This window comes from Mesoplodon bidens, assembly GCF_964165515.1.
Source record: "Mesoplodon bidens genome assembly, chromosome: 14".
NCBI lineage: Eukaryota > Metazoa > Chordata > Mammalia > Artiodactyla > Ziphiidae > Mesoplodon > Mesoplodon bidens.
This window is the reverse complement of record NC_138170.1, coordinates 69,035,654-69,060,342: the sequence shown is the minus strand read 5'-3', so window position 1 is coordinate 69,060,342 and position 24,689 is coordinate 69,035,654. Positions and strand designations below refer to the sequence as shown.

At 35.2% G+C, this 24,689-nt stretch overlaps 1 protein-coding gene across 3 annotated transcripts in view; it reads right to left on the bottom strand.

Annotated features, from left to right (window-relative positions):
- Positions 1 to 24,689, bottom strand: part of ASXL2 (ASXL transcriptional regulator 2) — a 131,051-nt gene that overhangs the window by 21,826 nt on the left and 84,536 nt on the right. For 2 of the 3 annotated variants that reach the window (XM_081253600.1, XM_081253601.1), the window contains 4 exons: positions 16,025 to 16,140; positions 12,120 to 12,249; positions 11,177 to 11,320; positions 2,946 to 3,109 (listed from right to left, as the gene is read on the bottom strand). In XM_081253600.1, coding sequence (XP_081109726.1) covers positions 2,946 to 3,109; positions 11,177 to 11,320; positions 12,120 to 12,249; positions 16,025 to 16,140 — 554 coding nt within the window. Of the gene's footprint in view, positions 1 to 2,945; positions 3,110 to 11,176; positions 11,321 to 12,119; positions 12,250 to 16,024; positions 16,141 to 16,222; positions 16,297 to 24,689 lie in introns of those variants that run through there. The other variant, XM_081253602.1, reaches the window with a different exon arrangement.

Here is a 24,689-nt window from a genome sequence, read left to right as displayed (position 1 = left end):
AGAAAATTTAGGTAACTATTTGGACATCCTAGGGATTAAGGAACTCAACTCATTTTATTTTCTAAATCTATCTGGGCCAATATTATTTTCCCCTGGCCCTAGAGCAGAAATTGGAAACTTTTCCTGTTAAGAGACAGACTACGAATAGGCCATATACTCTCTGTTGTAACAACTCAACTCCTGACACTGTGGCAGAAGTAGCTATAGATAGTATGCAGAAACTAATGGGAGTGGCTGAATGCCAATAAAACTTTATTTACAGAAACAGGCAGTGGGCTGAAATTGGCCTGTGGGCTACAGTTTGCTGGCTGCTGATTTGTACTCTATAGATTTGGCAAAGGAGTAACAGGCTTCCCTATGAGGACAGGTCATCCAACATCTCCCTGAATATTCCAGTGCTGTGCAAGTTTCTCCAAAACAAGTCAATCCATTCTACAATTTAATAGCTCCAACTGTTTAAAAAAATGTTATTTTATGGGCTTCCCTGGTGGCACAGTGGTTGAGAATCTGCCTGCCAGTGCAGGAGACACGGGTTCGAGCCCTGGTCTGGGAAGATCCCACATGCCGCGGAGCAACTAGGCCCGTGCGCCACAACTACTGAGCCTGTGCGTCTGGAGCCTGTGCTCCGCAACAAGAGAGGCCGCAATAGTGAGAGGCCTGCGCACCGCGATGAAGAGTGGCCCCTGCTTGCCACAACTAGAGAAAGCCCTCGCACAGGAACGAAGACCCAACACAGCCATAAATAAATAAATTAATTTAAAAAAAAACAAAAACAAACAAACAAATAAAAAATGTTATTTTAACCCCAAATTTGCTTCCTGGAGAAACGAAGAAGTTTACCTCTTCCAAAGATTGGCCTTCAAATATATGTGAAGAGAGATGTTTTAATCCATGCCCCTCCCTTATTCCTTTCTCTGGTCTAAATAATGTTTTTCGACTGTTCATTGTTGAGTATTCCATACACTAAAAGATGGTTTCCAATGTTTCATGCTAGTAATAACCGGAATTTTTGATAAACTCCAAATTTCATCTGACAATGAAGCAGAATTTCATTAATAAATTCACTAATAATTTCACTAATAAACCCCATACTCCATATTCTCAGATTACTATGTCCTCCCACCACAGTAACTGAAAAAGACAGGCAAGTAGCCTCTTATTAAAAATACCCCACAGGGGGCTTCCCTGGTGGTGCAGTGGTTGAGAGTCCGCCTGTTGATGCAGGGGACACGGGTTCATGCCCCGGTCTGGGAGGATCCCACATGCCGTGGAGCGGCTGGGTCTGCACGCCATGGCCGCTGAGCCTGCACGTCCGGAGCCTGTGCTTCGCAACGGGAGAGGCCACAACAGTGAGAGGCCCGCATATCGCAAAAAAAAAAAAAAAAATACCCCACAGGAATGGGAAGTTGGGTAAGTTTTAAAGTCCCTTTTAATTCCGAAATTACATGTGGCAATTCTCCTTCTAAGATAGGATAAGGGCCATTAGTCAAAAGACAGTTCTGAGGAACCCACACTAGAATTCTATAGATATATCCTCTGTTAGGTCTTGTGTTATTAGTCCCAACCTAAAATTTGAGTCTTTAAAAAAGATGAGAGCAATCTCTAGCAAGAAGAGAAGCTCTCTAAAAACTCTGCCAAAACTTCAGTCTCCTAACTTGTTCTAACCAAGAACTGGGCATCCCCAAAGCTATAATTTCTCCAAGGAGTGTTAAGGTGGGGAGAGCAGCAGCTGGAAAGGATCAGTTTTACTTCTTTGTCCCTACTGCTGGTAGTATACCTGACTTATCTGAACTCCCCAGAAATAGAATCTGACCTTTCACAGGTGCTGATTCATAGCAATATGAAATTGATATCAATACAGTCTAGTAGAAGAATGATTTTCAGAATGAGAAAGATTTAGTTTTTTTTTTTTTTTTTGCTGTACGTGGGCCTCTCACTGTTGTGGCCCCTCCCATCGCGGAGCACAGGCTCCGGACGCGCAGGCTCAGCGGCCATGGCTCACGGACCCAGCCGCTCCGTGGCATGTGGGATCTTCCCGGACCAGGGTATGAACCCGTGTCTCCTGCATCGGCAGGCGGACTCTCAACCACTGCGCCACCAGGGAAGCCCAAAGATTTAGTTTTGACTTTTCTATAGACTAGGGAATATATCTAGTTTTCTTACTGTAAACCAGGGAAAACAACTCTCTCTCATAACGTTTTTATAATAATTAGAAAAAAGTGGAGTGCCTAACAGATTACTTCGAATATAGTCAGGTACTTCTAAATAATCATTAATTAAAAAAAAAAAATCTCAGATTTGAACAAACCTCACAAAATCATAATGATCCTTTTGCAGAGGAGGAAACAGAAGATCAAAAGGGGGAGTGACTTGCTAGTCACTCCTTCCTTGATGAAAGCCTAAGTCTTCGACTTTTGCCTTATTCCTGACCAACCTAAATCTCTCTGGTCCCTGCCTAGACTCTTCCAAACCTTTGGCATTTCTTCTGGGTACTGTTTTGTTTTTTTAAGGAATATAACTTATATTGGATTTCAAAACTTATTACTGAAGCAATAAATGTTTGTTTTAGAAAAATTTAACAAAATAAGGAAAAATAATTAACATTCTTAATCCCATCAAAAATCCATTAAAAAACCCCAGTGTAATGCCTTGAAAGACAATTCTTCCTCCTGAACTATATTCTGCGGATGTCTACATCCTAATATGATAGCTAGACAAATTTTATTCCATAATCTTGATATTTCTGATAAGAGGGTTCTTTTCCTTTATGAGCCTTACAGGGCCAACCTATTAAGAAATATTATTTCTTGTTTAACACCTTTGATATCACTTCTTTACAGGTACACACAAAAGCCATTTAAAAAGTCTTAAGGAGTTCTAAAGGTGATGATTGAAGGAAGCCCCAGATGGGTTATAAAACTGCTGATATGTCTGAAAGGACGCACCTGTCGATCCACCTCTGGAAGTAGTAGAAGCAGTCGCTGTTGGCAATCTCCAGGAAGGACTGAAAAGGTGTGTTTGTTGATTAGTGCTCGTAGGTTTGTATTAACTAGAATGGAGTCTGGTGTCTCAACGTCAATTTCAGCACATTTAGTCCTCTTCATTTGCCCTATAAAAATGTGGAAAAGAATCACTTGGGCCTCCTTCACATTCCTGTTTCTATCTAAACTATACCTTCCTCTGCAGTGCAAAAAAACCACGGTTGTAAGTACTTTCAAATATCACACTGTGAAGAAGGTAACACTTCAGGTTCTCAGAAATAAACAAAGCCAAGTTTTATTCGTTCATAAAGGATAAAAGAATATAAGTTATCTTCCCTGCAAAAATGGAATAAGGTCTGTAAAAGTACATCTTTTCCCATACTAAAAATACATTGTATGTTTGAGACTCGATCATTTCTCAAATGGAACTAGGGAAGTTTATAATAAATAATACATACACAGAATGACTAAAAAATGGAAAAATTCATATACATATATATAAATCATACTGAGGCTCTTTTTCCCTTCCCGTGATAATTATTTTCATCAATTTTATTTGCATTAGCTAAAAATGTTATGATTGAATAGCTTAGCAGTCAACAGAAAATCTGTTCACAATAGGAAGGTTTCAGTCTTTCAAAACACTGATGGATTTGAATACACAGTTTAAAACTTTTGCACCAAAAAGACTAATTTGGAAAAATATTTGCAAGCCATGACAAAAGGTTACTGTTCTTTTTTTTTTTTTTTTTTCCGGCTGCACTACACAGCATGCAGGATCTTAGTTCCCCAACCAGGGATCGAACACATGCCCCCTGCAAAGGAAGGGCAGAGTCTTAACCACTGGACCGCCAGGGAAGTCCCAGAAGGTTACTATTCTTGATATTAAATGTGCATCTATAAATCAACATGAAAAAGATAAATATCACCAAGAGAAAAATGAGCAAAAGGAATGAACATGCAATTCATAGTTGACTAACCATAAATAGCTGCTAAGGTATTAATATTTAAAGAAATGTCAGTTAAACTAATGAACATGTTTTGTCTATCAAATGGCAAATATTGCAATATAGTGATGGGACTATTCACGGAAAAAGCAAAAACCACTTTCAAATAATGCTGGTGGGGCTGAAATCAGTATAATCTTATTAGAAGAAAATTTAACAATACACAGCAAAATTTTAAGGTGCATGGGAATCTAGGATCCATAAATTCTACAATTAGGAATACTTGCATAAAGTTACACAGTCCTGGATGTGGGTAACCTCTGGCTCCTGGCAGAAACAAAAGTCATCTCCCTTGATAGGAAAGCATTCCCCTTAACTTAGGCCCATAGGATTCCTACAAATTAAAATCCAGCACTGCCTAACAAAGATTACCCTGACAAACCAGGAGGTATGCCAGTATGACAGAAAATAAGCAGTAACCAGAAATAAAAGATTTAGACCTAGAAGTACTGCTATCACAGAAATTGTCACATACATAGAATACAGAATAGCTATGTATAAAATAATTAAAGAAATAAAGAATGTAATTGTAAAGATGGGGCTAAAATAATCAGGAATGAACAAAAAGACTTTGAAAAACTAAATTTTAAAAATTGTTGAAATCAGATACCATGAGTGGATTAAACAGGAGGGAATTATAGCCAAATAATTTATCCAGAATATAGAAAAGACAGATAAAACATTTTGAGAGCTTTAGCAGAAACATGAATGACAGAATGAGAAGGTCTAATATATGTGCTTGACTGGAGACCCAGAAAGAAGAAATTAAGAGAATGGGAAAAGGAAATATTTGAATAATTCGCAGCAATACATTTACCAGAACTGATGAAAACCACAAACCTAAAGATCTAGAAGCAAAACATATTCAAAGCAGGATGAAAAGAAATCCATGCTTAGTAAAACTGCTCATCAAAGAACAAGAAATAGCTTGGAAGCATCCATAAGGAAGGGAAAGATTTCCTAAAAAGGAACAGAACAATGGCAAGCATTTTAACAACGAAGGAATCTGTAACAAATTGGTTAACTATAAAATGGTGAGAGAAAATAACCATCAATCTATAATGATATGTATACTAAACTCCTTCAAGAATGAACATAAAACAAAGATATTTATAGAAATAACAAAAATTGAGGGCATTTTCTACCAAGAGACATGCTCTAAATAAAGTTCTCAAAAACCTGTACTACAGGAAGGAAAATCACTGCAGATGGATGGGCTGGAATACAATGGAGAAAGATAGACATGCCTGCATAAAACAATAGCATTGTAGTGCCTGATCTGTGAGATTAAAAACAAAGAAGCGAAACGTCAGATAATAATATTATTTAAGTCCAAATAGAAAAAGATCAGTGCTAAATTGTTATAAAGTACTTCCATAGTTCTGGAAGAAAATCAAGATGGCCACTTTTTTGCTAAAAGAATAAATCTTAAAAGTTTTCATCACAAGGTAAAAAAAATGTAACTGCGTGAGGTGATGAATGTTTACTTACAGTGGTAATCATTTCGCACTATATACATATATAAATCATCATGTTGCACATCTAAAACTAATAGAACAGAAATAGAATGCATATGAAACTCAGCAGAGAGAGAAAAAAACTATGAAGGAATTAAAATGGACAACATATAAAAATACTAGCAAACCAAATCCAACAATATACCATGATCATATACCATGATCAAGTGGGATTTATCCCAGGGATGCAAGGATTCTTCGATATATGCAAATCAATCAATGTGATATACCACATTAACAAACTAAAGAATAAAAACCATATTATCATCAGTAGATGCAGAAAATCTTTTGACAAAATTCAACACCCACTTATGATAAAAACTCTCCAGGAGGTGGGCATAGAGGGAACCTACCTCAACATAATAAAGGCCATATATGACAAACCCACAGCTAACATCATTCTCAATTGTGAAAAACTGAACTTCCTCTAAGATCAGGAACAAGATACAGATGTCCACTCTCCCCACTTTTATGCAACATAGTTTTGAAAGTTCTAGCCATGGCAATCAGAGAAGAAAAAGAAATAAAAGGAACCTGTATTGGAAAAGAGGAAGTAAAACTATCACTGTTTGCAGATGACACGATACTATACACAAAAATCCTAAAGGCTACCAGAAAACTACTGGAGCTCACCAATGAATTTGGTAAAGTTGCAGGATACAAAATTAATACACAGAAATCTCTTGCATTCCTATAGACTAACAACAAAAGATCAGAAAGAGAAATTAAGGAAACAATTCCATTTACCACTGCATCAAAAAGAATAAAATACCCAGGAATAAATCTACCTTAGGAGGCAAAAGACCTGTACTCAGAAAACTATAAAATGCTGAGGAAAGAATTCAAAGATGACACAAACAGATGGAGAGATATACTATGTTTCTGGATTAGAAGAATCAATACTGTCAAAATGACTATACTACCCAAAACAATCTACAGATTCAATGCAGTACCTATCAAATTACCAATGGCATTTTTCACAGAATTAGAAAAAAAATCTTTACAATTTGTATGGAAACACAGAAGACTCCGAATAGCCAAAGCAATCTTGAGAAAGAAAAACGGAGCTGGAGGAATCAGGCTCCCTGACTTCAGACTATACTACAAAGCTACTGTAATCAAAATTGCATGGTACTGGCACAAAAACAGAAATATAGATTAATGGAACAGGATAGAAAGTCCAGAGATAAATCCATGCACCTATGGTCAACTAATCTATGACAAAGGAGGCAAGCATATACAATGGAGAAAAGACAGTCTCAAGGAATTCTCAAGGAATTAATCTCCAAAACATACAAACAGCTCATGCAGCTCTATGTCAAAAAAACAAACAACTCAATCAAAAAATGGGCACAAGATCTAAATAGACAGTTCTCCAAAGAAGACATACAGATGGCCAAAAAACACATGAAAAGATGCTCAACATCACTAATTATCAGAGAAATGCAAATCAAAACTACAATGAGGTATCACCTCACACCAGGCAGAATGGCCATCATCAAAAAGTCTACAAACAATAAATACTGGAGAGTGTGTGGAGAAAATGGAACCCTTCTACACCGTTGGTGGGAATATAAATTGGTACAACTACCATGGAGAAGAGTATGGAGGCTCCTTAAAAAACTTAAAAACTACCATATGACCCAACAATTGCACTCCTGGGCATATATCTGGAAAAAAAAATCACAACCCGAAGGGACACATGCACCTTAATGTTCATTGCAGCACTATTTACAACAGCCAAGACATGGAAGCAACCTAAATGTCCATCAACAGAGGAATGGATAAAGAAGATGTCATACATATATACAATGAAATATTACTCAGCCATAAAAAAGAATGAAATAATGCAATTTGCAGCAACATGGACGGACCTAGAGATTATCATACTAAGTGAAGTAAGTCAGAAACACAAAGACAAATATTATATATCACTTATATGTGGAATATAATTAAAAAGAAATACAAATGAACTTATTTACAAAACAGAAGCAGACTTATAGATATAGAAAACAAACTTATGGTTACCAAAGGGGAAATGTGGCGGGGAGGGATAAATCAGGAGCTTGGGATGAACACATGCACACTACTATATAAGACAGATAACCAACAAGGACCTGCTGTATAGCACCGGGAACTCTACCCAATATTCTGTGATAACCTATATGAGAAAATCTAAAAAAGAATGAATGTATGTATATGTATAACTGAATCACTTTGCTGTATACCTGAAACTAACACAAAGTTGTAAATCAACTATACTCCAACAAAAAAAATTTTTAATTATTTATTTATTTATGTAGGCTGCACTGAGCAGCATGTGGGGTCTTAGTTCCCCAACCAGGAATGGAATCTGAGCCCCCTGCAGGGGAAGGGCGGATTCTTAACCACTGGACCACCAGGGAAATCCCTCCAATAAAAATTAAAAAAAAAAAAAAAAAAAGGTTGAGGCAAGCCAAAAAAAATTTGTTATTCATTAAAAAAAAGAGAAACAAACAAAAAAACCAGGACAAAGATCAAGAAAAAAATAAGATTGTAGAAACAAGTCCAAATAGATTAACAATCATAATAAATATAAATGGATAAAATTCACCAAAGAAAAAAGATTTACATATTGAATTGAAAATAAAGAAAATTCAGCTAGCTATATGCTGTGTAAAGAGATATACCTAAAGTACAAGGACATAGAAATGAACAACGTAAAAATGTAACAGGCAAAAACTAACCATAGGAAAACTGGTGCACCTCTAGTAATATCAAACGAAAGACACTTTAAGTAAAACACTTAATCAGTGATTGACAAGGTAAAAAAAAGGGGGGGTTCAATCCACCAGGAACATTTTAAACTTGAAAATATCTAATATAAGGTAGCTTCAAAATATGTGAAATGAAAACTGATAGAACATCAGGGAGAAATGAACAAAGCCACCATTAGGATAGGAGATTTCAACACATCTCTCTCAATTATTAATAAATCAAGTCATACCAAAAGCAGCCCAAAAAACAAGGGGGGAAAAAGGCTGAACTATTTTTCAGATAAACAAGCTTGATCCAATCAACACAGAATTCTGTGTTGAATAACTACAGTACACTTATAAAGTTCAGTATTCCAAAATTGCAAGTCTCCATAAATTTGAAATATTAGTAGTAATTATAACAACAGTGATCAATGACAGCAGCAGTAAACACATTTATATAGGGCTTCCTAAGTGTCAGGCACTATTTTAAACACTGACATGTATTAATTTATTTTTCATACAACCCTATTTGCATGAAAGAAGATGAATTTTCATTTATTTCTTGGCCATTAGGTCAAACTTAAATATACCATGCCTTCTTTTTTTAGTTAAATTTTCCTAGTTGTGTTACGAAAGTCAGAAATTCTTGGCCCATACTTTCTTAATTTTGTAACTCCACGTTTCAACTGCAATTGAATGAAGACACTAAAATTGTGACTTTAACTGAATTTAAGTAGAATATTGGCTCTATAATAGGAAGAAACTTTGTTCTGTTTATCACCACATCTCTTGGGCCCTAAACCTGTGCTTGGCATATTAGTATACCTTCTATAAGTATTTGTTGACTAAATGAATATTTTTATTTTTTTAATTTTTGGCCACGCCACACACCATGTGCGATCTTAGTTCCCCGACCAGGAATCGAACCTGTGCCCCCTGCCTTGGAAGCATGGAGTCTTAACCACTGGAGCACCAGGAAGTCCCAATAAATGAATATTTTTAATCTGTGGCAGTGCGACTGATGCTCAAAGGGCATATTTAGTTTAAGGGAGATACTGTCTCTAAGAAAAATGTACCAATTTACAATCCCACCTAGATTCAAACCAGATTTTTACAAAGAACTTGACTGAAAATATTAATTCTATTCTCACACTTAATAGTTTGGAAGGGTCTGTTTTATATAAATGAATGTAAAATAACTTTCCTTTAGAATTTTGTTGGCATTGCTGCACTATCGTTTAGCTTCTATGTTGCTGTTGAGATGTCTGCCATCCCAATTCTTGAATCTTTATATGTGAACTACTTTTTTCTGTTTAGAATCTTCTCATTATCCTAGATGTTTTGAAATTTCAAAAGAATGGTCTTGGAACAGGTTTCTTTATGTTCATGTTTCTTGACAGGAATCACGTACTTTCAGTCTGGAATCTGTGGCTTTCAATTCTACAGAATTTTCTTGTATTATTTCTCTTATCATTTACCTTCCTTTCAATTTCTGTTCTTCCTTTCTGATACTCCTACTATTTAAGACATTGGACAGCCTAGATTGGTGTTCCTACTTTCTTACCTTCTCTCTCCTTTTGAATCTCTCCTTTGACCTATGTTGTGGGAAATGCCTTCACCTCTTTTAGTATTTCTATTAAAATTTTTTATTTTTGCTACCATGTTATTTAATATCCTGGTATTCTTTATTTTCTGATTTTTAAAATAGTATTCTGTTCTTTCATGGATGCAGTTATCATCTTTTCTTTCTGTGGATATTATAGTTTTTAAAGTTATTTGTTTATTAAGTTTTCTCCTTCCTGAACTGTCTGTTTCTTCTGAGTCTGTTTTTCAGATTCTCTCATGACGGAGATTTTCTTCAAAGGTGATCCTTAGTAATCACAAGTAAAAGAGAGGCACTAAAAAGACTGACTGAAAATTTTAGGTGCCCGGGTGCATCTTGTAAACTGGTGAGCTCCACAGAAGTATGATCAAGATGATCTCTTTTAGTTGCGAATCTATAAATTTGCCTGCAGATTTTTTTTCTGAGGCTATTCAATTTCTTTAGGTACCAATCCCACAATCTCTTGCTGAAGCATAGGTGGGGAGGAGGAACAGAGTAATGGAGGTAGAAATATGCCTCACTACTAACATTCTGGAAACCAAGCAAGCAGGAGGATCACTATTTAGTATTTGTATTTTACTTGATTTCCCTGAGTCCGGTACATTGCCTCATTATCTGTCCTCAGTTATGTGTGGTGTCTCTGAATTTCAAGTCTAGATGGTTTAATTTCACCTCAAAATAAATCTCCTGTCTCTTGCTAGGCTGAGGCATCAAACTTCTTCTTATTAACTTTCAAAGGTTTTTCTTCTCAACCCTATGCTTCATCTGTCTCTACTATGAGAAGGATACCTCAATCCTTGATATTGGCATCTCCAATGCATAAACCCTTCTGGTGCTCTACAGGCTCAGCTGGCTTGCTGACTACTGGCATCTGCTCCTCAGCTCTGTGAAAGACTCCATCCAGTTTTTTTATCTTTCAAAATCTGTTGATATTTCCTGTCCATCTGTTGTCTCCTTGTTTTCTTCACCCTAATGGGTTTAATCTTTTGTATTTCCATATTCTCATTTTATAGTGGGATTTTAGAAGAAGCAGGAAAAGGGGTTCAGTTTGCCATGTTTAATTATAAGCCCTTCTACCTTTCTGTACACAGAGACAAAAGGTAAATAATGCTGGATAAAGAAACCTCTTGCCAGAAAGAGAAATAAACCACAAAATGGCTGATAACAGATCTTATTCTGAATGACGTTTGATAGGATAGGAAGAACATGAGAACAGTCAAGAGCTCAGAGGTGAACAGGAAGGAGCAATTAAGCCAAACAGTTGATGTACTTCAAACACAGAGTTGAAAATTTAAGGTGGGAGAACTGAGGTCTTTGTAAATTAACTTACTTGTGTGAAGCCTGTCAGACCTCTGGAATGACTTCTTTCCCAGGCCTAGCAAAGGATTTTCCACTTTAACTGAAGAAGAAAAGCTAGAGTTTGAGTTCTGAGGGCTGCTTGACTGTCCGTCAGATTGCTTTCCTTCCCATATCGCTAGGGGAAAATATATATATAAAAATATATTAAAAATATATATAAAATATGACCCTGAGGGTATAAACAGAAACGAAACAATCAATCAAATGAACAATTAAATCATTCAATGCTAACCAAAGGAGTTATGTATGAGGCAATGTGACCCTTCAAATGTGTTCTGAGTCTGAGAATTAGGAGTCAAAAAGTAAAATAAAATCCCTTTCCTTCTCTCAGCACATTATTTGCTTCTGGTGGTAAATTTCCTTCCTAACAAAAATGCAAAGTTCTGCAAGACAGTTTAAATCTGGCCAACTCATATGATCAGCTGGCATCAAACTAAATTGTGTAATAAAATACAAAGCCTGTATCTAGACCAGTTTAAATTCAAAACAAAATAAACAACAACAAAAAGTCCAAAGGCCTGTGGATATGTCCAATGGAAACCCAAATGTATCATGAATTCTTAGGAAAACCTTTTATTTTTAAAGGAGAGAACCAGTGAAGAGTTCAGTGTGAGCATCTTGGAAACACCAGCTTTATAAGGTGACTTATTAGAGGCTTCCAAATATTATTAGTTTAGACATATTGGAAGTTAGTTATTGATCTTATTCTAACATGCAAATCCCAATGATGTATTTTTAAACAACTGTATGATTACTCTGCATAAATTTCCCCCTTTACTTTAGAAGGATTTATACTGATGATTTGGCAGTAATATAATACAGTAATTTAAAAATAAAGGATATAGTATATGAATTTGGTATACAAAAATACTGGAAAAAGAAACTTTCACTGAAAAGACATTCAGTCTGCCTACCAGGTTTGGCAGGTACAGAGTCACTGGCTGCTTTGACAGTCTTCAGAGAGAGGTGCTGGTTGGAGGAGATGGACATGCTTGGCCTGCATTGCTGCTGCTGCTGTTTCTTCTGCTGTTGCTGTTTTAGAGCCTATAAAGAGAAAACTGACTGTAAGAAACAAAACAAATCAGTTTTTAGTAATCACAAAAAAATAAATGACTTTAAGTGGTGAAGAAGAGTATGCTGATTATCCAATTTCTTTGAAATCCATCAAAGTAAACAAAAATCTAAACTAAACTAATTAAACACAAGGCTTAAATAATCCTTAGGAGTTTGGATATTTTCTTTTTACCAATGTTCTCCTTTAAGTAAATGTGAGAAATTGTCATTAACATTTTTAGAGCTTAAAAATCACCAGTAAGCCATGGACTTCTCATACTTGTAGTAGCAGAGAATTAGATGTTTTCAATCATTCTGAGAACAGAATTCTAAGCCCTGGACCAAGAAGAGTCCCATTTGCATCAACTTTATGTAGAAATGTAAATATTTAGCTTACGTATGTTTCAGAGGTTCTGCATTTGAACAAAAGGTTGCAAATAACTACTTGAATTTGATCTCAGGTAAGAGCAGTAAGATTTGGCCCAATGACCAAATAAATCTCAGCAATTTATAGCAATGCAGTAAACTGAAGGGAAGGAAGATTGGAAAACATGGGTTCTAAGAACAGTGTGATTCCTTCTGGTTATTTCAGAATATTGTAATTTCTATGACGTTCTTAGTTTAGAGAATATACTAAACTATTTAGAATGAACAGAAAGACAAATATCTTCCCCGATTTTAATCATAAAGATATATAAAGGCTATTTTTAAACTCAAGGGTTTAAAAAGAAAAAAAGACAGAAACTAAGAAAGTAAAACTACATTTCAGGAAAAAGTTAAACATCTACGACCTCATTAAAATGCCAGTTTAAGCTTTAACCTTCACGACCATCATGTACAAAAGTGTGGAATAACTGCCTACTTGTCTCCCGTTCCCTTTTCACAATATGGTTTTCTCCTTTTCACATTCACATATACCTCTGGCTATGCCATGCAAGCACAGTGGCAACACTTGATCTCCTTGATCTAAGCTGTCAGTGGAGAAAAGAAACTGAGAGAGTCAGGTATCTGGCTTACATTCACGTACAACATTTATAATAGGTGAGGCAGAAGCATAATGTCAGTGTTGTCTGATCACTGATTACAGCTTGTCTCTCATTCTTTGCAATCAGAACAGAAAATGTTTGTAAGCTTCCTGTGTGGCAGCCATTAGTATTCATTCCTTTCTATTCACAGTACCTAGAGGTCATTCTAAGTTAATGCAAAATTTAATAGAACCACTTGATCTTATCTATTTCTGCTATGATCATGTAAATTCAGATATATGATGAAAACAAAATAACTTGCAGCCTCTCTGTTTAAGAACTGTACTCGGTTTTCCCCTCCCTCACTAGCTTACAAACCCTATTCTAATTCTGTTTAAAATTTAAAAAGCAAACAACAAAAAAAAACCTTCACTGGGGTAAAGGATAACTTACACTGAAGTTAAGTTTTCTCACCTAATAATATGAAAAACATATACTGGAGGCAAGGCCTTACTTTACACACCAACAATCTAATTTATATAATTTCTCATACTGGTATTCCTTAAAGAAATACAGTATTTGACTCCTGAGATTACAGGAGAATAACACGGAGTAGTATATATGTCATGAATAAGCTAACAAGTCTTACTAAAATACTTGCCTCTTCTCTGTGGAAAAGAGGCATCTCATACTTCTTATTTTTTAAATTAACATCTTTATTGGAGTATAATTGCTTTACAATGGTGTGTTAGTTTCTGCTTTATAACAAAGTGCATCTCATACTTTAAGTTAAACTCTTGCAAAGAATGTGTAAAAATACAAGTGCTGCAGGATACCCAGGCAGACTGTAATTAACCTTATCAAATTTTTGGACATCTTTTAATAAAAGCACTTTTGGTTTAAACACTTTAAGACCTACTTAATTTAAAAAAATTTATCTCATCCATCTATCTATCTATCTATCTACCTACCTACCTATCTATATAGGGCCACACTGCGCAGCTTATGGGATCTTAGTTCCCTGACCAGGGACTGAACCTGGGTCCCAGCAGTGAAAGCGCTGAGTCCTAACCACTGGACTGCCAGAGAACTCCCTTAAAATTTTAATTAAACAGTTATGACATGAATACATTTTTACCATTTAATTCAAACATAAAGCTAAACTCTCTTTTGCCCAGCACTCAGTCTTGTTCCCCAATCCTCAAAGATAACCACAGTCATCAATTTATTTTTCCTTATTGAGCTTTTTTTACACTTACATTATATGTATGTGTTTGTGTGTATATACAGATTCATATTTCCATTAAAAATATACTATTGTTCTGGGTATATATGTGGCTATGTGTATGTTTTTAATGAATGTTGTAACACAACTTGATTTTAATGATTAAACATTATAGTGTGATGGTGTTTCCATGTCTATTCATACAGAAAAACTTAATTACAAGGTAAACTTTTAACCCTGTATAATTTTCTAGCATATGGATATGCCGCTGTTTATTAAGGAATTCATATATATATATATATATATATATATATATATATATATATCCACTTGCAAGTTTTTGCTATTACAAACTTTAATGCAAACACTTTTCTGTGTGTGTTATGTATATAAGTATGTATGAATACATGCATTTTTCTAAGATAAGTTCCCAAATATTTAACTACTTAGTCATGGGGGATATGCATTTAAAATTTTAATAAACATAAAATTTCTCTCCAAAGTAGCTGTAAGAATTTATATTCCACCAGCAAACTACAAGTAGTCATTTTCCCACATACTTGACAGTGCTTGTGCTTGATGTTATAATTAAGCTGTATTATATATACTAATCTGAGGATAAAATTAGTCTGTGTCCTTAATTATTAGTCAAATTTAAATTTACTGATAATTTGCATTTCAAAAAATAGAAAGCAAGTTCTTTGAAAAGCCCAATAAAATAGTTGGCAAGTAACACTGAGAAAAAAGAAGATACATCACAAATGAACAACAATGATGAACAAAAGAGAAACATAAAAAACAATACTATGTACAACTTTATATGAATATTTGAAAAGAATCAAGTGAAATGGAGCATTTTCTAAGAAAAGTAAATTTCCAAAATTGGCTCAAATATCTGAAAATCAAGAGACCAGTAGTAGTAGATGAAATTGAAATGCTAGGAAAACAGTTGTAAAAGTGAGATTTGCAGAACTTTCAGGGAAAAAAATACTTTCTATGATTTTTTCCAAAAATCAGAAAAATAATAGAGGGCTATACAACTTATTTTAGATGCTAGGAACAATCCTGATTCCAAAACTGTATAAGGATAGTACAAGAAAATAACAAAATCGAAGCTAAAATCTTAAATAAGAAAATTCCATTAACATATTAAAAATTACATAACAAACATATAGGGTTTATTCCAGAGAGCTACACAATACATTAACATTAGAAAGTCTAGCCCTGGAGTTCCGTATATTGGTTGACTTAAAGAGAAAGGCTACCTGATCATCTTCATAAATTCTGAAGAAACTCAACCTGAGAAATTCAATATACCTACTCTTAATTAAACACACACACACATACACACACCCCTCATAGCAAACTGGAAACTAATCAGGAACTTTTAAAATGTGATAAAAAGAGTATCTACCATAAACCTATAACACAGAGGTGCATAACTTATTAAATACAAAGTGGGAAACCACACAAAATTTCTCCCTAACGTTCTTTCAAGAAATTTTCACTGACTGCCAGAATCATGCATTTTTAATGTAGGAGATTATAATTCTGATAAACAGAATAGCATGATTACCTGCTTTAGTGCCTTCTTGCTGTGCTTCTGTGACGGAGAAATGACTTTACCTGCTGGAATGGTGGGTGATGGGCAGCCTGACTGAGGAGAGGATGGTTGTGACAGTCTAGACGATACTAGGGGGGGAAATGACAATGAAAAGTTTTGTTATTAGAGTTGATATCAAGCACCATTCCTTCCCCAATCATATGCTGCTACCTGTATTAAGAACTGTGACCAAACACTTTTGGGAAGGATCTTCTTTTTGGAGTTCTACTGCAAACAGCCTCCCTTTTCAGTTTATTTCCTCAGAAAGCTCTAGTGAAGGATGATAGGATGGGGAAGGGATGGATGTTAGTATTCATTACTTTTCATTCTTTAATTTTTCAATAGAATTGACTGAAGAAGCAGGAAGTAGAATATAAACCATGAGTCATCAACTAAGATAAAACTTAGAAAAGATGCTAGAGCCCGTTGGACAGTATCTATGTTCTTAAGGTAAATCTAATAACAACATGATATTGTGGAAGAGCCCTGGGTTGATAGAATGGGTTCCAGTTTTCCCTATCTTTAAAATGGAAGGCAATAAGGCCATTCCACCTCAAACACTACCATAGCTTTAATTTTTATATTCCTTCATCTCTTACATCAATAGTTTTAGGTCTACCCATGTGAAAGGGTACTTTAGGATTTCTCTGATGGAATCAGTGTAGGTTTGCACAGGATGTAACCACTCTCTACTTCATCACCAGCTGTTTTATACCTCATCAGAGCTTAGCCAAACCTTAGTATTATGTGAATGAGGGTTTTCCCTTCAAGGGCCTATACCTCTTATAATAAATAGCAATTAGATCTTTATGTTCTATAAAGTTCAACAGTGTATTATCTATGATACGAGATAACAAAAGAAATTGCTGATTCAGACCCCTTAATAATAAAAATAATAATCACTACTGCTAGTGATGACTCTCAAAGAATCCATGTTTACTAATGCCTTCTTTCAAAGTAGCTGGACTGAAAGGGCCTGGAGAGCAAAATGGCATCTCATGGTATGGCTAACGAGTCTCAAGATACCATATGAAGTATGCTGGCAGGTAGCTACCTGACATAAGAATGTAGAAACATGGTTCACTGGAATATATAAGTTTTGGAATACGTCATTTCAATGGACTCTTAGATGTCCTAAGAAAGGAATGCACAGTAGACAACATTTAAAGAGGACAACAGTGGACAATTTTAAGAAGAAGACCTATCATAGTTAGATTTAGCTTTGTATCCCAACCCTTATAATAAGGTTATATATGGGAAAGAACTGACATACAGTAAGCGTGGCGTTAAAAAAAAATTCACCGTAATATACAATACAAAAAATGGAGCTGGATAATTCTTGAGATGGTTAAGCAACAAAAAGAAACCATATCCTTAGTGCACTTAGATGTTGACCAATATTTTAAAGTAACAGTTTCACTGAGATATAACTCATATGCCATACAATTCACCTAAAGTGTACAATTCAATGGCTTTTAATATATTTGCAAAGTTGTGTAACCATCATCACAATCAATTTTCATCACCCACTAAAAAAACCCTGTACTGGTTAGCTGTCACTCCTCTTTCCCTAACCCACTCCCCTAGTCCAAGGTAATCACCAATCTGTTTTTTGTCCCTATGCACTTGCCTATTCTGGACATTTCATATAAATGGTATCATACGGTATGTGCTGTTTTGTGAACGGCTTTTTTTACTTAGCATGTTTTAAAGATTCACCTCTGTTAGAGCATGTATCAATACTTTATTCCTTTTTATCATCAAATAATATTCTATTGTATGCATACGCCACATTTTGTTATTCATTAGCTGATCTGACGTTTGAGTTGCTCAAAAGGACATTTGAGTTGCTTCCACTTTTTGCCATTACGAACACTCATTTGCAGAATTTTGTGTTGGACATATGTTTTCAATTCTCCTGGGTTCATACCTAAAAGTGAAATTGCTGGTTTTTTCAGTAACTCTATGTTTAAACTCTTTGAGGAAGTGCTAAACTGATTTCCAAGATGGCTGAACCATTTTTTACAATTCCACCAGAAATGTATGAGGGTTCTAATTTCTCCACATCCTTGTCAATATTTGATACTGTCTGTCTTTTTGATTTGACCAATGTTTTTAAAGGGAAATTATGAAAATAAAGCTAAAAACTATTAATATTTAACTATATTTATTTTCTTTTTAATGGTTTGCAGAAATCTGAGATTATTCATGTCCTCACCTGTCCCAATAACTGTCTGAAAATAAACAGAAAACAAACGATCAAGCCAAAATGACCCCATTAAAGAACATAAGAATTCTACTTTGTAGCCTGGAAAAGAGATAATAAAGCTATCTGTAATTACCAGGGCAAACTGTTTAGAATGTTTCCCTTTAAGGCAAAAGCCCTTTCTAACAAATGAATCCATGAACATATCTCAAAGCCAACTGAAATAAATCAAGAAAATTCCAGGACCCACCAATGAGGAATACCTCCCAGTACTTAATGCCAAGTACTGGTCTCATAACTTTAATGAAACTTAAACTTTACTCTAACTTTTAAATACTAAAGGTTCAGAACTACGAACAGCAAATAAGATTTAAATACACGTTGAGAAACTCATCTCTTTTAATTCCTTTTAGTGTCTACATTGTCTCCAAGACACGTAACTTTATTAGAGCAACCATGAATTAAACATTGTCTATGTGCCTAATGGTGCGCTAGGTTCATTTGAGCAGAATTTCATTGAACTCTTATAACTACTCTCTAAGATGGGTACAACTTCTCTTTCTACCCCCACCCAATCTCCTCCAATTCTATCCTCTGAGATAACTAAATAATATAGTTGGGATGGCATCCTTGCTGACATTTTTCTATGCAAAAAAAAAAAAAGAAAAAATTTCAAGGATATACATTTATAAATAAATAAATATACACACCTGCATATTGTGGTGGTATTATCTAAATTTTCCCTATCTGGAAATTTAATTAGCCTGACAAAGGACACAGCTAGTAAGGAGCACAACCAAGATTTGGACTTTGTATAGTTTCAGAATGAGTGAGTACTTGTAGTGAGCTATAAGTGGTGGCCACCAAAAGTCATGTTCATGTCCCAACCCCCAGAACGTGGAAATGTTACATTATTTGGAAAAGGAGTCTTGGCAGATTTAATTAAGGATTTTGAGATAAGGAGATCATCCTGGATTATTCGAGTGGGCCTTAAATCAAATGACAAGTGACCTTAGACACAAGACAGGCACAGAGGAGAAAGCCATGTGGACAGAGGCAGAGACTGGAGGATGTGGCCATAGGGAAAGTATGTCAGCAACCACCTGAAGCTAGAAAATACACAGAACAGACTTCTCCCTTAGAGTCTCTGCAGGGAGTACAGCCCTGCTGACACCTTGACTTCTGACTTCTGGCCTCCAGAACTGTGAGAAAATAAATAAATTTCTGTTGTTTTAAGGCTCCTGGTTTGTGGTAATCTGTTACAGCAGCCTCAGAAAAGTAATACAGCACTTAAAACTGATTTTATTTTTTTAAGTATCAACTCACAGATGTTTACATATTTGAAATGTTTACATCATTAGCAATTATTAAAAATTTGGCACTCAAACTGTGCACTTTTGGGGTAGTGGGAGTTCCTTCAAGTTGTAAACCATCTTTGGGACATGGCCCCAGCAGTATCCAACCACTTCCTTGCTATCTGGCACAGAAAGAGTCCTAGGAAAATCTTGCATAATTTTTTTGCCCAGACTTGGAGCACTCCCTTCTCCAAGGAGACCCGATACCTTTTTATTGAAAATGGTATTAAAACACTGCACTTGATGCTACTCAGTTACCACTGGTTCTAGAACTTTTCAGTTACTGGGACAAAAAAAAAGAATTTTTGTCAAAGGAAAAACTTTTTTAAATTCATGCAAAAGATAACAAATCGGAATTTATGATTACAGCATTGTCACTTAACTTTTCTGATTTTATATTTCTATAGCTTTTCTTCCCAGATAATCCTGGTTTCTAATAACATTACTGTAACTATTAACTTGTTTTCTATTATAGATTTAATTTCAAAGAAATCATATCAATATAATTACTGAAAAGAAGACTACCGAAGGCAGTTTAAGATTTCTGAGTTTGGTCTCCCACACCTAAGACATATCCTACAGTAACTTACCTATGTCATTATGTTCAAATTTGACATATACTTGAGTTTGCTTTAAGTTGTCTGGTATTTCTAGAAAGTGCATTTTAAAATTTTAATTGGTTTAATTACGTAAAACTATAAAACAAGTTACTTTCATATAAGTCTAGCTCCCTCCCCTGTCTACACAAACTTTATTACCTCCTTTCCCTTAAAGGAAATAATTTATATTAGTTTTTATCCTTCCATTGTTTTTTATTTGCATTTTTGTTTTGGTGAAAACATTGTGTGTGTTGTGTGTGTGTGTATTTTAATGTTAACTCACTTCTTTAAGCAAAAAAACACATGTACTAGAAATTGTCCATACCCTTGATTTTTAAAATATAATCAATATAATATATCCTGGGGAAGAGAACAGAACAGAACATAAGAGATCTTCCTTTTAACACCTGCAAAAGATTCCACTGGCAGATGGACCATAATTTCTTCAGCTGGACTCTTATTTTGGTAATTTCTAGTCTTTTGCTCTTATTACTACAATGTCTTAACCAGCAGTTTCTAAGGTGTTGTACCAAGAACAAAACCATCACTATCTAAAAATCTGTTAGAATGCAAATTACTAGATCCCAGCCCAGATCTACTGAACCAGAAACTCTGAAGGTGGGGCCCAGGAATCTGCATCATAATAAGCTCTCCAGGTGATTCTGATGCATGTTCAACTACAGTATATACTGAGAAACAGTTTTCCAAAGTGGTTGTACCGATTTATACTCCTACCAGCAATATATGAGAGTTCCAACATAATTTACCACATAAACAGAATAAAGGAAAAAAACATATCTACTGAAATAGTAGATGAAGGAAAAGCAACTGATAAAATTCAACATCTGTTCATTATAAAATCTCTTAGACTACAAATAGAAAGGAACTAACTTCATCTAATAAAGAGTGTCTACAATAACCTACTGTAGTCAACATCATTCTTAAAATGGCATAATATTCAAAACTTTACCTATAAATATAGAGAATGAAAAGGATGATTGATGTTACCACTCCTATGTCACTCTTTACTGGAAGCCCTAGCCAGTATAACATGGCAAAAAAATAAAACTGCCACTACTCATAAATCACATGTTTGTATATGTGGACAATCCTAAGAATAAACCTATATATAAACCATTAGATTAGAAAATAATTTAGAAATGTTGCTGGATACAATATCAATGTTGGGAGAGGCAATCCACCACGTGCTACAAGTACTTGCTGGGTATGCCAAGAATACAAGTCCCTGAATGCTGTATTTACAGTCAGCAACTCTGAGAGAAGGCAGTAACTCTTCCCAAAGTAGGCTTGCTTCCACTTACTATTTAAAAGCCCTGAAAGGAGACACAGAGTTGGCCAACAGGCACATGGAAAGATGCTTAACATGACTAATCATCAAAGATATGCAAATCAAAACCATAATGAGATATCACCTCACACTTGTCAGAATAGCTATCATCAAAAAGACAACAAATAACAAGGGCTCGCAAGGATGTGGAGAAAAGGGAACCCTCATGTACTGTTGGTGGGAATGTAAATTGGTGCAGCCACTATGGAAAAACAGAAGAATGATTCCTCAAAAAATTAAAAATAGAACTACCACATGATCCAGCAGTTCCACTCCTGGGTATTTATCCAAACAAAACAAAAACATAATCAGGAAAGATATATGCACCCCTATGTTCACTGCAGCATTATTTATAACAGCCAAGATATGGAAGCAATCCAAGTGCCCACCAACAGATGAATGGATAAAGAAGATGTGCTATGTATGTATGCATGTACATACAAACACACACACACAACGTGGCACATTACTCAGCAATAAAAAAGAATGAAATCTTGTCACCATGTGTGGCAACAATGATGCATCCAGAGGGCATATTATACTAAATGAAGCCAGAAGAACAAAGACAAATACTGTATGATTTCACTTATATGTGGAACCTAAAAAACAAAACAAATGAACAACCAAAACTAAACAGAAACAGAATGGGAACTCCTTGGCAGTCCAATGGTAAGGACTTGGCACTTTCACTGCCGTGGCCCAAGTTCAATTCCTGGTCAAGGAACTAAGATCCTGTAAACTGTGCATTGTGGCCAAAAAAAAACAAACAAAAACAAAAACCCAGAAACAGACCCATAGATACGGAGAACAAACAGGTGGTTGCCAGAGGGGAGAGTGGTGGTGAGGGGAAGAAAGAAACAGGTGAGGCAGATTAAGGGGTACAAACTTTGTTACCAAATAAATGAGCCACAGGTATGTAATATATCCTACCCTATGGGGAATATAGTCAATAATGGTATAATATCTTTGTGTGGTGACAGAGGACAACTAGACTTATCATGGTTATCATTCTGAAATTCAGAAATATGGAATCACTATGTTTTGTACCAGGAACTGACACAGTGTTGTAGGTCAACTATACTTCAAAAACAAACTCATAGAAAAAAATGATCAGATTTGTGATTACCAGAGGTGGGGAGGTTGTGGGGACTGATGAAGGTACAAGCTTCCAGTTAGAAGATAAATAAGGACTAGGGATGTAATGTACAACATGATAAATACAATTAACACCACTGTATGTTATATATGAAAGTTAAGGAAGTACACCCTAAAAGTTCTCATCACAAGGAAAAAAATTTTTTTAAATTTCTTTAATTTTGTATCTATTTCAATATATGAGATGATGGATGTTCACTAAACTTAATGTGGTAGTCATTTCATGACATATGTAAGTCAAATCATTATGCTGTACACCTTAAACTTATACAATGTTGTATGTCAATTGTATCTCAATAAAAATGGAGGGCAGGAAGGGAGGGAGAGAGGGAGGGAGGGAGGGAAGGAGGAATTGAACTCCTCAACCTCAGTGTTCCTTGGCTAAGATACAAACCAACAGCATGAGTAGCATGCACCTGGGCCCGTTATCTCATCAGCGATGGAAGACTTGGAGATAAAGAGGAACCAACACAACAAATATGCCACGTTCATACTGCTTGCTATGCTGTGAGTAATAAAGTCCTTTTTCTCTGACCCAGGAGTCTTGCATCTTCTGTCAACATGCATGAACCAATACAAAGCTAACTTGTTAGCTTACAAAAAGGATAGAATCCTAGACCCTTCACAGACATTGACAATCAATTTATAAAAATTAACTATATGTATTTTTTTTTTTTTTTTTTTTTTTTGCTCACATCACGCAGCTTGTGGGATCTTAGTTCCCTGACCAGAAATTGAACCTGTGCCTTCTGCAGTGGAAGAGTGGAGTCCTAATCACTGGACCGCCAGGGAAGTCCTTGTATGTATTTTTATATATCAGCAATAAGCAATCATGAAATGAAAAAATTTTTAATCCATTTATAATAGAATAAAAAATGTCAAAGAATAAATCTAATAAAAGATGTACAAGACCTCTACAAAGAAAATTACATGAAATTAATGAAAGAAAACTGCAGAAAATGCAGTAATATCACTTTCATAGATTGAAAGGCTTAATGTAAACATGCAACAGAGCCCAAACTGACATACAGTTTTAAAGCAATCCCGATCAAAATCCTAGCAGGTTAATGGGAGCGGGGGCATGTGAAAACTGACTAGCTGATTCTAAAATTTACATGGAAATGAGATGGGACAAAAGAACCAAAAAAATCCTGAAAAACAAAGAGTTTAAAACTCTTTTGTTCTGCAAATAAACTAACTGCTTAAACAACACTTCTCAAGATTATATCCTCAACTACTAGTCCTCCAATGTGGACGGCGCAGCAGAGTCAAAAGCACTCATTTAAGAACTTATGTAGTATCTGATTAGAAACAAAAATGCTTGCTTTCATATAAACATATAGACATAACAAAAGATTAACAAGTTCTGATCAAAAGCACTCATATTTGATTTAAAAAACCAAAAATGTCACACACAAAAACCAAACAGCGACCTAGTAGAGAGATCTTTTTAAACTCAAATTTAAGTGTTTTCAGAAAAATATTTGAAACAAATTTTAGAACTGAGGCTTATTAAAGCCAGTTTTACACAGTTTACTGGAAGTAGTTTCAGGCTGTTGGATACATATGTACCATACCCTGAGTATAAGATCAGAAGGTACCATTTTTCAGATATATTATAGCACTGGGAATTTTCCATTTCAACAAATGATTATCATATTGAACAAGGTCAAAAGGGTAATGGACTATTCATATTAGATGCATTTGAATTAAAAGCTTTAGTAAATAATCTCTGACTTAGCATTTTAGACTCTCCTGAAGACATTCAATGGGCCTCTCTGAAGTATTAGAGAGACTATCAGAAATAATGGAGCAGTAATACCAAAATTGAAATTGAGCTTTATATAGCTGAAGGATTAATAGCTGAAAGAGTGCATGGTCAGAAACAGCAATCCTTCTCTTAAGAGAGAGTTTTATTTTCACAGTAGTCTTTCTTTAGAGGAATTTCATTTCCAGAAGTAACAGTCCGTTTTAG